Genomic DNA, 13,146 nt, shown 5'->3' on the forward strand with positions numbered 1-13,146 from the left:
TGCCTTGGTAGTGAGAAGGTAGCGGTAGCATTCATCTCTGCCCTATGGCCTGTTTCTGCTTGGTTCTGCCCTCTGCATCATCCCCTTCCACTGTCCCCAATGCGCTCTGTGACACTCACCTTGGACCGAGACATGGACTGCCATATTCTGTTTGGTTACCAATGACACAGCTATCAGACTATGGACTGAACTCCTCCTAATGTACCTGTCTTTCCCTGATGGACAATGTGAAGTGGGGTTTGCATGGCCCTGTACTGCTCTGGCTTCAAAACTCCACTGATTGTGCAGTAAACATTTGTGGTCACACCGATGTGTCATGCCTATGATCTTTCAAGTGTGGAAGTATGGATGAATGTAGGGTCAGTGAGTCCCCCTTAAGTCCATGTTTCTCATGTTGTGGGACTTGGGTCATGGGCAACACATTGCTGACACTACAACGGCGACGCATGCATTAGTTACTTCCTTGTCCAGCCCAGGACGGAACCACTCCCAGTGCCTCGGGGTCATTATTCTCATCCTTACGCTGGACCGGCATGTGCAAGGCCAGCCCACATGCCTTACTCTAACAGGGTGCGATGACAACGCTACATGTCCCAGGTCTTCCCTTTAGGGATCTGTTGCTCACAGTCCTAGTTGTCAGCATGCCACAGCCACGCCCTCATGGCTAGTTTACACCCACACCATACCCATCCAGCACAACTGTCACAGGACATGTGACCCTGCCAACGTAAAGGGCCTGGCACACAGGCTGGATGCCATTTCCACAATGTAACTGGGCGTCTCTGTGTGGTTATCATGTATGCAAGAGGGCCTAGGGTCCTGCCACAGCACTTTGCCTAGTGCCGGTGGTCACATGATGGCATCCGCACCACGAGACTCAATCATAAAGGGTCCATGGCTTGCAGAGCACAGACATGATGGCACCGGATACACTGCGGTTAGCGCAGGCACACTGCCATGAGACGGTGTCTTTTGGTGCACTGAGGTAGGACACCTTAAGTGCAGAGCGGGTGTGCAGCCTGTAATGATGCGCCATCCTGCCGGTCCGGACTGGTAGGTTTAGTGTAAGCCCTGCTGGACCGCAGTGTATGAATGAGCCAGCGGGCAGTGCAGGCCTACTGGCATGTGGCGTCGCATCGCTGTTCACAGAGTTTGTGGCATCTCTACAGCTGAGCGTGTGTGCAGCCTGCAATGATGCCGTGTGCATTTATATGTTCTCTGCCATAGCGAAATCAAGACCAAGAATCAAGTGTGTGACTTGGTGGCTTGTGGTGCGAGCTGCATGATGTGAAGGGTACCAAGGTCACAGGCCCCGGGCTTGGAGCTCCCACCTGCACGTGGTGGACCCTCTTGGTGACATGCCGGTGGCAGAAGGTGAGCAGTAAGGGCTGGTTGCGCAGGCGCGGGCAATCACCACTGGGCGACGGGAGGGGCAGGGGTGCATCAGCCCCTGTGCGCAGGGGCGAGCAAGCGATGATGCTGTGTGCTACTGTATGGACTCTGCCATTCATGTCTCTGGAAACTGTTTCATATGAGTGACCTGTGGGACTGCAGTGTGTACCGGCACGTGGTTGGAGACACACTGGTGGCTGCAGGTGAGCAGTGAGGCCTAGGTCTGCAGTGTAAGGCACTCTCTCTCCCTCTCTTTCTCTATCCCCCTCCCTCTCTTTCCCTATCCCCCTCTCTCTCTCTCTCCCTCTCTCCCTCCCTCTCTCCCTTTCTTTCCCTCTCCCTCTCTTTCTCTCTCCCTCCCTTTTGCTCTCCCTCTCTCTCTCTCTCTCACCCTCTCTTTGTCTCTCCCTCTCTTTCTCTCTTTGTCTCTCTCTCTCTTTCACTCTCTCTCTCTGTACTTTGATGAGCGCATGACACACCTTCTCATCTAGCTTTTTGTCTTGCAGGCTGTGACTTACTGAATGTCCTGAGAAGACCCGCCATGACTCTTCAGAATTGTTGTTTTGGGTTTATTCTGTAATAAACAAACTATTTGGATAGTCTAAGATGAATGTATGATTATTCGCACATGTATGTTAGGTGTTGTGATTCACTCAGAGTACTTTTAGAGAGGTGCGCTACTTACCCGTGATGGTCTCAAGGCGCTGAGGGGAGGGGGGAGGGGGGGTGCTGTTACTGCTCGAAGAGCCAGGTCTTGAGTAGTCTTCTGAAGGCGAGTAGGTCTTGGGTGTGCCATATGTGGGTGGGGAGGGTGTTCCAGGTCTTGGCGGCGAGGTAGGAGAAGGATCTGCTGCCAGAGGTTGTTCGTTGGATGCGGGGGCCAGCAGCGGGGGTGAGGCTGGCGGAGCGGAGCTGGCGGGTGGGGGTGTAGAAGCTTAATCTGCTGTTAAGGTAGGCTGTCCCGGCGTTGTGGAGTGCTTTGTGTGTGTGGGTGAGGAGCTTTAAGGTGATCCTCTTGTTGACTGGAAGCCTGTGTAGGTCTCTCAGGTGGGGAGTGATGTGGCTGCGGCGGGAGATGTTGACGATCAGTTGGGCGGAGGTGTTTTGGATGCGTGTAGTCGTCGTAGGTGTTTGGCTGGGATTCCTGCATAGAGTGTGTTGCCGTAGTCCAGTCTGCTGCTGATGAAGGCCAGTGACATCGTTCTTCTTGTTTCGGTCTGGATCCACTTGTAGATCCTGCGGAGCATATGGAGGGTGTTGTAGCAGAAGGAGGAAGCAGCGCTGACCTGCTTAGCCATGGAGAGGGAGGAGTCGAGGATAAATCCAAGGTTGCGTGCATGGTCGGTGAGTTTTGGGGCTGTTTCCAGTGTGGTCGGCCTCCAGGAGTCGTCCCAGGCTGAGGGGGTGGGTTCAAGGATGAGTACCTCTGTCTTCTCCGAGTTCAGCTTCAGACAATTGCTCCTCATCCAGTCGGCGACAGCCTTCATTCCCTCGTGGAGGTTGGTTATGGCAGTGTGTGGGTCTTTGGTGAGGGAGAGGATGTGCTGGGTGACATCGGCGTAGGAGATGATGTTGAGGTCGTGATGGCGGGCCACTTGTGCGAGGGGGGCCATGTAGATGTTGCACAGCGTCGGGCTGAGGGATGAGCCCTGGGGGACGCCGCAGATTATGTCGGTGGCTTCGGATCCGAAGGGTGGGAGGTGGACGCTCTGGGTTCTGCCGGAGAGGAAGGACGTGGTCCAGTCAAGGGCCTTCTCTTGGATTCCGGCTTCTAGGAGGCATGTTTTGCGACATCAGGCAAATTGTTTTGTTCTGGATTTCATACAGTGTATGTGATATATCTTTGTCTGTGGGTGGCCCTGGGGGTGGTGGTGTCCTGTGGGCGGTGGTGGTGGCTGTTGTTGTTCTCTTGGGGCTCCGGGCTACATGTTCAGTTGCTCTAGGGCATCTGTTGTTCTTCATGTGTGGCTTTGGAATGTGCTCCCTTGTCTGGTGCCGGTTGCCGTCCGACTTTACACCAGGTAGGATCAGGTGTTGAAATCCTGTAGCTTACTTGCCTTATAGCCTGTTTTGTATTTTTATCACCGATTTGGCTGGTCGTGGAGAATGTTGAGGTGTGGTGTTGTGTTGCCTTTTTACTCGAGAACACCTACTCTGCATCTCATTAGCATTAGTTTCCGGGGTCATCTGTGGCAATGTTTTTTGCGGCTGCTATCGCAGGTAAACTGGTGATATGGGCAGTTAGCACCAGCTTGTGAATGGGGAGATACATTTATCGTGACTTCGGCTGTGCTAAAGTGCCGATAACTCGGTGGTAGATCCTTGAGAATGTGCTCCATAGTTTTTAAGCAAAGCCCTATCTACAAAGACAGGCAGACCAGACGTTGCCTTTATAAATAACGCCTCCTTGAAGCAGGTGAAAAAAGAAAGACTTCCGTTTCACCCTTCACATTGCACATGCCCTGAAGTGGAAAGCACACATGTACTCTGTGAGATATTTCAGGGTTTATTTAAGCAAAGGAATTTGCAATCTAAGGGTATTCTTGCAGTACAACACCAGACGTTGAAATATTGAATTTATTTTAGGAATAATTTGTTACAAGTAAGACTATTCTGCTGGCTGATGGTCATCCTGTTTTAGCAAATGCAGATCTGGATTTAATTAAGGTTTATAAACAGCAAAGTGGTGCAAAATAACAAAAAGTACTGCATGGGTATAAATGTTACAGCTCAAACGCTATTTGTGATGGAAATGTGTTTGTTTCTCAATGCAAATAGTGCTTTGAACTGTTTTTAGTTGCTTTCCATCATTTTGTTTCAAGGGGTGTTAGTGGGTGTAACTTGAGCAGGTCAGCACAAACACCATAGTTTTTGATGCAAAATCCATCTACCAAGATTGGCAAACTAGGCTTTGTTTTAATAAATAACGCCTCATTAAAGCACAAGTAAACAAGGGGATTCTTTCATTTCTCTAAGCAAATTATGCACTGCATGTGTGCTGAAGTGTGATATTACAGAGTTTGTCACAGCATCGGAATATGTAGTCAAAGGATTTGCTTCCAGTACAAAGTCACCTCTGCACCTTGGAGTGGGAATTTGCATCACACAACACAAATCACTAGAGATGAGAACAGAAAGCGTAAAGTGGTCCAGACCCTAGCTCCCATGAACAGATAGGTAATCCACAGATGGGTATCTGTTCCTAAGAAGATAGGGAAATGCAGGTGGGAGAATACAGGAAGGCTGCTAGGGGTGAGGGAAGAAAGGGGGGCCTCCTTATTAAGGGAACCCATAAATAAATTTTTCATTTTGGATGCCAACATTGTATTTTTAATCCCACTTAACACACTTGCATTCACCATGACAGCATTTTTTACTTTAAAAGATCTCCGGCAAAGAGCCTTCTCATGGGACCCATGGGGAATTGCAGTACCGACCCCAATAGGAGCAAAAAGCTCAATCATGGAGCATGCCACCCTCACATGTATGTGATGGCAACACTTCCTTATAAGGAAGCCCCCCTTCTTCTCTCCCCCTGGAATCCTTCATGCATTCTCCCACCTGCATTTCTGTATTTTCATATGTGCATCACACAATGCAGCCTTTTCAGTGTGTCTGCCCAAGGGATGAAAACAACAGCAGGCCATTCCTAATAAATATGGCTTCATTATGTGACCTCCTCTTCACACAAAGCAGTGCTGCAAATTTGTGCACAGTCTTTCAGCTCCTGTTCAGTTTCTAAATTTGTGTGACATGACCTGGTGCCGGGAAACAACCTTTACAACGCAGTCATTACATCGCAACATCCTTTTCAATGCATGTCATTACAACACAGTATGTCACTACAACACATGTCATTACAACCCATGTCACTACAACACAGGCATTACATCCCAAGTCATTACAATGCATACCATTACAACACCCAGTACCCTTACACTATCCAACACTTACCCTACTGTTGCACTCACTGGAGTTAGTAGTAATGTTTACCCCTACAATATCCAATACTTACACTACTGTTGCACTCACTGGAGTTACAATAGTATGTATTACCCCTGTACTATCCAACATGTACCTTAGATATGATGTAATGGTATGCATTGTAATGATATGCATTGTAAAGGTATAATGTGATGTAATGGAATGTATTGTAAAGGTAGTTTCTGAAAATGCAATGTAATGGCATTCAATATAAAATAATGCATTGTAAAGGAATGCGTTGTAAATGTGTGCGTTGTAACGTCATGCATTCCCTGGTGCTATATCGCTATCCTATGCTTGGCAAAGAAGGGGTATTTACATTTCTTTTTTCCTTCTTCAGCATACATACATTAAACAGAAAGAGACAGTTACAGCCCTGTGTTTCCAGGCTCTGCGGTCTGCACCCCATGCACTGACTCAAAGATATTATCAATTATATATGTAATGAAGACAGTAAAAAGAAATGCAAAGACCCCTTATGCACCGGCAGAGCGCAGAGAATGGGAGAATAAGTCAGTAGCTTGGCTATCACTACTGACTGAATCAAACACATTGAAATCAGTGTGGCTAGTCCTGGGTGTCTCCAGAAAAGTCTAGGGGCTATGTCTCTGTGTTATTCCCCATGGTGCTTGCTTTTGTAAACATCACAACCGTCTCAATATACATTTGTAAAGCCCACAAACTACTCCAAAAGCAAGGCCCCCCCGCTCTCAGTAAACTTATCACACCCTATAGACCCACGAGATCTCTCCGGTCGGACAGAGAAAACCTCATCACTACCCCCAGATTTAAGAAAACCCGCTCAGGCGGAAGACGCTTCTCATTCCAAACCGCACGTCTTTGGAACTCGCTCCCCCGCGACCTAAGACTAGAAACACGGTACCTTCACTTCAGGAAGCGGCTTAAAACTCATCTTTTTCCCCAATGACTCACGCCCACTCTAAACACTGACCCCCTGCCCCCCCCTTTCCTTCTTTAACCGTCCTGAACCGGCCCAAACCAAAGAGATAGGGTGCCTAGCGCTGGGATACCTCATGGTGACTATGCGCTCTACAAAAATAAATAATAATAATAATAATAATGAATTGTATCAAATTATCTGAACTCTCCATCCAAGACATTCACCTTCTATTGTTATGAACAGTGAAGATTTATTTTCCAGACCCGTCTTTGTCACTCTTTTTCTCTTTACCTTTCTTGTTCTCTCTTCTTCTCTCCCCTTCTCTGTCATTCTCTCTCTCTGTATTCCCGCTCTTTTTATGCCCTCACTATTGTTCTTTTTAGCTCTTATTCTCTCTCTCTTTTTCTTTCCCTCTTTCTCCATATTCGTTGCTCTAGTTATCTCTTGCGCTCACTGTTCTCTTTCCCTCTCGCTCTCTCTTTGTCCCTCTCCTTTTTCTCTTATGTGTTTTCTTTCTCTCTTCCTCTCTCTTTCTTGCTCTCTTTCCCTTCCTTAAATTCTTTCTATTCCTCCTTTGTTCTAGTCCTCTCTTTCTCTTCTCTCTTCTGCTCAATATTGTTCTCGTGCTCTCTCCCTCTCTCTATCTTTCCCTCTATTTAACCTTTCTTTCCCTCTCCCACTCTCCTCCCTGCCTCCCTGTGATTAGGAGAGATTGATATGAGGACACTGTGTAGGGAGATGTACTTAATATATACCTTTACTGTTTAAAATCTAAGTTAACTTTTTGTTTCTCTGTTTCTTTGCAGTTGACACACATGCTGTTCGCCTCTCTAATGCCGCGGATCCTTGTGCTGGGGTTGTGCTGGTTAACATAGATAACTTTGAAGGAACAATTTGTGACGTGTCTTGGGATATGAACGATGCCGCTGTGGTCTGCAGACAGCTTGGTTGTGGAGTGCCAATCTCAGCCCCTGGAGGGTCTGTCTTTGGAGCCCCCCTTAACAAGTTTACTACAATAACCAGTGTGGCCTGCAGAGGAGATGAGCCCAGCTTGTTAAAGTGTTCCTATAGCTCCAACCCACAAGCATATTGCAACCAAAAAAGAGACGCATCAGTACAGTGCACAGGTAAGAAATGCATCAGATCCTACAAAGTAATATCCCAAAGCCTATTGGAGTGATTTGTACACTATTGGTTTATGACCTTTGTGTTCCAAGGAATTATTCTACACACTCTTTCCTCGCTCCCACTTCCTGAATTATAACCAAGAGGAAAATACTTCAGTTGAGGCTATAAAGATCCACCTCTCTTGGCTACTGTCCTTCCATTTTGTCTCCTCATGAAACATGACGTTTTTTCAAAAAAATGGTTTGCAATCTATTTTATTATTATGTGCATACAGTGTAGAATCACAAATTGAAAATTGTACTCAAAGATTCTGCATTTGTAACCACAGACTCATATTATACAGAATAGACGATCTCTGTGGAGTTGATGTAGGAGTTGCATCAACCCTAAGGGATTTAGGTCTGAATTTTAAAAATACCCCACCTCCTTTTCGTCCTTCCTCCCTTCATGTCCAGTCATATCTTTATGATATATTGTCTTTTATTAATGCTTGATCAGCGTTTTGAAATGCTACCTCTCTTAAAGAAAGTATTCTGGATTTTAACTTAGATATTTCCTTCAACATTGAAATCTGGATGATCAATTCTCTGCAAAGACCTTACACCAGAGCACTACTCAATCTGTCAAGATCACTGAGTAGCCAAAAAAGGGGGGAGTCTTGCCTTTATGATTAAAAACTTTGAAAAATGTGAATGTATTTCCAGCTGCATATCCACACTTCAAGTAAGTAACAAAGGGGATTAATATTTGGGGTGGCCAGCCACCCACCTCAAGCAATAATAACACTAACTTTGCAGGGTAAAAACCTAAGCAACAAAATTACCTGAGCTCGGCCTCATTGTAGCTATGACACCTAGAAGACAGGTTCAAGTTAGAGAAATGAATAAAGTACTAATGGAGTATCAAAACAGTAATGAAGTAAATCCAAACTTAATGAGAACAATAGAGTAGAATTCAGTAAAGATGTCACCATAAAAAAATAATCTAACAAGGGGAACCAGAGCTAGCAGTCTTTAAAGTTTTAAGTGAAAATAGCTCTAAAAACATTAAGGGCCTGATTTCGATGTTGGGCAGAATTCCGTACGACCAACACAGACTAGGTCCTGGACCGACTAACACCCTGTCAGTAGTCCCGACCACCTCATTAGGATGCAACTGATTACTGTTCAGTCACATACTGATATTTCACGATGGGAGCATGCATTGTGGACTTAAACCTCCTATAATGCAAGGTCTCATAGTGAAATGTGAGGTCCTGTTTATCCGCTTCCTGTGGCAGGCACCTCAGGGTGCTTGTCACAGGGTGCAGGGATCAACAGCGAGGCAACACAGGGAACCCTGCTTGGGGCCATCAAACACAATTTCTGACAAGCCATGTTGAAAACGTGCATTGTAACTTCAAGGGCGGAAAGGACCACCCTTGAGATCATTAGCTGGCTTCCAACTAACGGATGGGCTCTTGGAGCAAGACTTCTGGCTGCTGGAACAAGGATAATGAACCAAGATCTGATAGTCTCCTTCTGGGTGAGGGGCCATCACCTAGGAAGTGAAGACCACTTGCCTTGAGCCTGTAGAATGAGTGTCTGCCTGCCTGGCAAGATCACTGGATCCTGTAAAGAGGAAAAAAACACCTGGGGGCGCAAGACTCAATAAAAATCTTTGAAAGTGGCCATCAGTGAGCAGTGTTTGAGACATACAATACAATCAAAGACCATTGCAGGTGTGTGGTCCACATCCCAAAGTTGTCAGCCCATGTGTAAGGGAGGGGTCTACCAAAAAGTACAAGACATTGCCAGTGTGTGCACCTAAGTAAACAACTGCTGTGCGTTAGAAAACTGGGCCACTGTGGAGCATTAGCCATTGCCTGCGTCTGTGTCAAAGTGGGCAAATTTAATGTATCAGGTAGAGAGGCACAGGGAAGTTCAGGCTATTACTCAGGCCTGCTTCAATAGCATCAGCATCTTTGACTATAGAAGGGGATCATTTGGGTAACTTTAGATCTCTAAACCACAAATCATAAAATGATCCGCAGTGTTCTGAACATCCGCACCAACTCCTTTAAAGTGGGAGGTTTTAAAACATTAATAATTGATCCCAAATTGGATTGTTTGAAGATGGCGAAGGGTGATGTATTATCTAAGAATAACCTTGAGGGATTGTGGAACCACAACATTGAGAAACTGCAGCAGAACAGGAGCAACCGAGTCCTCAAGGGATTGATGCTTGACATACATGTGGGTAAGGCTGTTCTAGGCCGTCCAGCCTTCTGGGGTCATGTACTTCTGCATTCCTCATACCTGCCCCCCACTCAAATAGCCATGGATTGCTTGATCTGCGATTACCACTGACAGTCAAGTGTTGAAAGGAGTAGTACTTAGCCCAATAACTCTGGACCCACAGTAAGTCGGGCCCAGAGACATCGGGATTAAAAGGCCACAAACCCCCTAGATTGGGCCAGTACCTCTTGCTTGTCCCATGACCCTCTATTTGGGGTTCTAAAACCAGGGAAATGAGGAGTCCCTTCATTGAGTTTACACTGGGTTTTGGGCCAGCCGTTTTCTTAGTTCTCTCGTTACATTTACTTGTGAAAGGGCAAGCCTCAAAGTACTTATTTACAAGTTATTAATGTACCTCTGCCCACTATAATTGACCTTCCTGCAACAGGAGGAAGAACACGACCCAACACCAAGGCTCTCTCATTAGTGATGTTGTTTGAGATGTTATCGATGATGTTATCAGCGATGTCACTGACCATGTTATAAGTGATGTAATTTGTAAGTTCATAAGCAGTGCATTGCGGGCCATAAGTTATAGTTAGTTAGCACAACTTCCTATAACTGCTGAATGTCTTTGCGTTTGTACGAGTAAAATCTGAGCGTAACTATAATGTCCCTGTAGCCTTTGTTTTTTCCAGTGAATTTCTATTTAATAACTCATCTTTCCAATTGTTTTCTAGAATAAGAGGTATGTCAGTCACACAGCAGATTTTCTTATTCAGAATCTCTGTTTTCAACACCTCTCACCACATAGAATGGCAAAGTTTCCCTCTCATTTTCAACACATATGCACCATCACATCAAATCATATTGCGTCCCACAATATTTCAAAACCAAACACACATTTCTATTGGTTAGACATTTCAATAATACATACATTTGAATCCTACCCCCAATCTGCCTTCTGCCTGTTACCATAGAAACACTTCATAAACACTTAACTGAGCACCCACGTCAAAAGTTCATCACACAATATTGCTAATGAAACCAGCAAGTATGCTTGACTTCTCAATATACCAGCTTATCCTACGTAATGTTCTTTTCAACCACTTTCTGATAACCAATAAGAATCATATTTTTAAAAACACAAACATGTACCCTAGTTTTCAGGATAGAATGTTGTCAAACAACCAATCTTTTCTTTTCTTTTTTCAACAGTGCATCTTATCCACCATTTTAGAAAAATATTACTTTTCAAACTGCCACTTCATTTACAGAGATCATCTGAGTGCATCCAGACCTCTCTTCAAGTTGCTTGGAGTGTGGATTGTGGGGCACAGCTATATTTTCTAGAGCCAAAGGTACCCAGAACAGAAAGGAATTCACAAAGACCTAGGTTTACCAAACATTGACATTAAATGGATTGGACAGAGGGGACTAAAGTGGCACCAATTGATGCCATTGGTGAAATCGATTTTACATCTCCAACACCCTGACCTCATAATTGTGCACTGTGGTGGCAATGACCTAGGCACTTTGATTGGGGTAGGTCTGGAAATGCTTATGAAGGACACCTTTGGAGAACTGATGTCACTTTTCCCGCAAACTGCATTTGTCTATTCTAACATATGCCAAAGGCAGAAATGGAACTGGTCCAATCAATATTGTCCACAGATTGAGAAAGCTAGGAAACATGTGAATAATTCTGTTTCTGCTTTTCTCCGAGACTATAGAATGGGGTCTATTTACCGCAACAATCTGTGTTTCAATATGCATGGCATCTATAGGAGAGATGCTGTACATTTTACAGTTGAAGGGAACTGAGTCTTCCTCATGAACTTTAGACTCTGCATCGATACTTACTTGTAGATACTAAAATCTCTCAATAAACACAAGGGCTCTTTTTAGAGCCACCCAAGATCTAAACACATAAGCTTGATCCTACACGCACCCCGTGACTTAAAAAAAATAGTTTCCTTCTTTTTTTACCCTACGGATCCTTATGTGACCCCGTGAGCAGGCCTAGGGTGTCGGGGTGGGTCTACCCTGCCCCTGTCCACGTTTTGCACACATATTTCACAGACTTCTTCACCCTCCACTGAGGCACAAAATGGCTGCCAACAGTTCTTAGGTTTGAATGTTTACAACCGGTTGACAACCAATTAGCATTGAGTGAGTGATCGGGACAGTGAGCTTATGCTACGATGCCAATCCTTGCCAATCCACGGATCCACCGCGCCCATAGATATATAAATGACTTTAACCATAATTTTCTCAGAAACTACTGAACAGATTGACACCATATAAGCAAAAAGCACAAGTCGGAACTGAGGACTCTCTGCCAAATTTGGTGTAATTCCATTCAGCCATTCGGGATGTAGCCGTGTCTAAAAGTCCTATGGGAAATTGCATGGGGTAAACATGTTTTGGCACCCCCTTTTTTCTCAGCCCCCACTAGACCAATCACCCCCAAACTTTCAGGGAAGGTGCGGAACTGAGCTGGCCAACGGTTAAATATTGTTCAAGAAGATTCATCAATCAATGCCAAAGTTATTCCAATTAGAATGTTGCGGTTTTCATATGGATAGTAGGTCCTAACTATAGCTACCTATTTGTGACTGCCAGTAGGTAATATATAATTAATATTATATTATATTATAAGTTAAACTCACCTCAGTGCCCCCAGGGTCCTTCAGGCTGTCTCTTGGTCCGTAGGACTAGGGGTTCGAGCCGGGCAGGGTACCGGAGTTGGCCTCTTTGTCCCATCACTAAAAGGAAGTCTATTCACAGTGTTGATTAAACACTATGAACGGATCATATACGGAGTAATAATATAAAGCTAGAATGCTCATGCCATAGCTCACCATCTGGATCTGTGCTATTAACCAAACCGATGCCTTTACTGCACCTATAACATAATATTACCACAATAATATCGCTGTAGAGGCATACTTGGTAAATGCGTATTACCAAACATGCCTTTACCGCAATATTATCTTGGTAAAGGTATACATGTTGAAGCACTTTTCGTATGAAATGCATGCGTGGTACTGACGCATGCGTTGTACGGGCTGCATTGTAAAGGCATGCATGCTAATTGAATGTGTGGAACAGTCCTACAACCCTCGTTTACATGAGAAAGTGTAATGTCATAATCTCAAGTATTACATATAATATTGACATTCCAGATCATTCCATATTATGCTGCATGCTGGTGTCCTTAGCGGTTTGTCACCATCACCACCCCAAGACTCTTAAATGGGATTAGAATTTAAAAAATGCATTTATTCTTAATCTACCTTCCCATGCACCTACAGTACTCCTAGTGCTAAAAATCCCCCATGCGTATTTCCACTTTAGAACTTATAAATAAATGAATCTGAATGGAGAGTCTTGGATAATTGTGGTGCATCCATACAGCAATAGCCCTGAGGCAGGAGTTAACGGTGAGTTGTGTGTCTCATGTATTTTATTGCTGATGGAGGATGAATCATCACAGTGAGTGTGTTTTGTTAATATTAGGTA

The 13,146-nt window shown here is 44.9% G+C and overlaps 1 protein-coding gene across 1 annotated transcript in view; it reads left to right on the forward strand.

Annotated features, from left to right (window-relative positions):
• The first annotated feature begins 5,998 nt into the window (after nucleotides 1-5,998).
• Nucleotides 5,999-13,146, forward strand: part of LOC144762176 (CD5 antigen-like) — a 71,494-nt gene continuing 64,346 nt past the window's right edge. The window contains exons 1-2 of the mRNA XM_078647335.1: nucleotides 5,999-6,040; nucleotides 7,089-7,404. Coding sequence (XP_078503461.1) covers nucleotides 5,999-6,040; nucleotides 7,089-7,404 — 358 coding nt within the window. The remainder of the gene's footprint in view (nucleotides 6,041-7,088; nucleotides 7,405-13,146) is intronic.

The sequence above is a fragment of the Lissotriton helveticus genome, chromosome 6 (assembly GCF_964261635.1).
Source record: "Lissotriton helveticus chromosome 6, aLisHel1.1, whole genome shotgun sequence".
In the NCBI taxonomy this organism is placed as follows: Eukaryota; Metazoa; Chordata; class Amphibia; order Caudata; family Salamandridae; genus Lissotriton; species Lissotriton helveticus.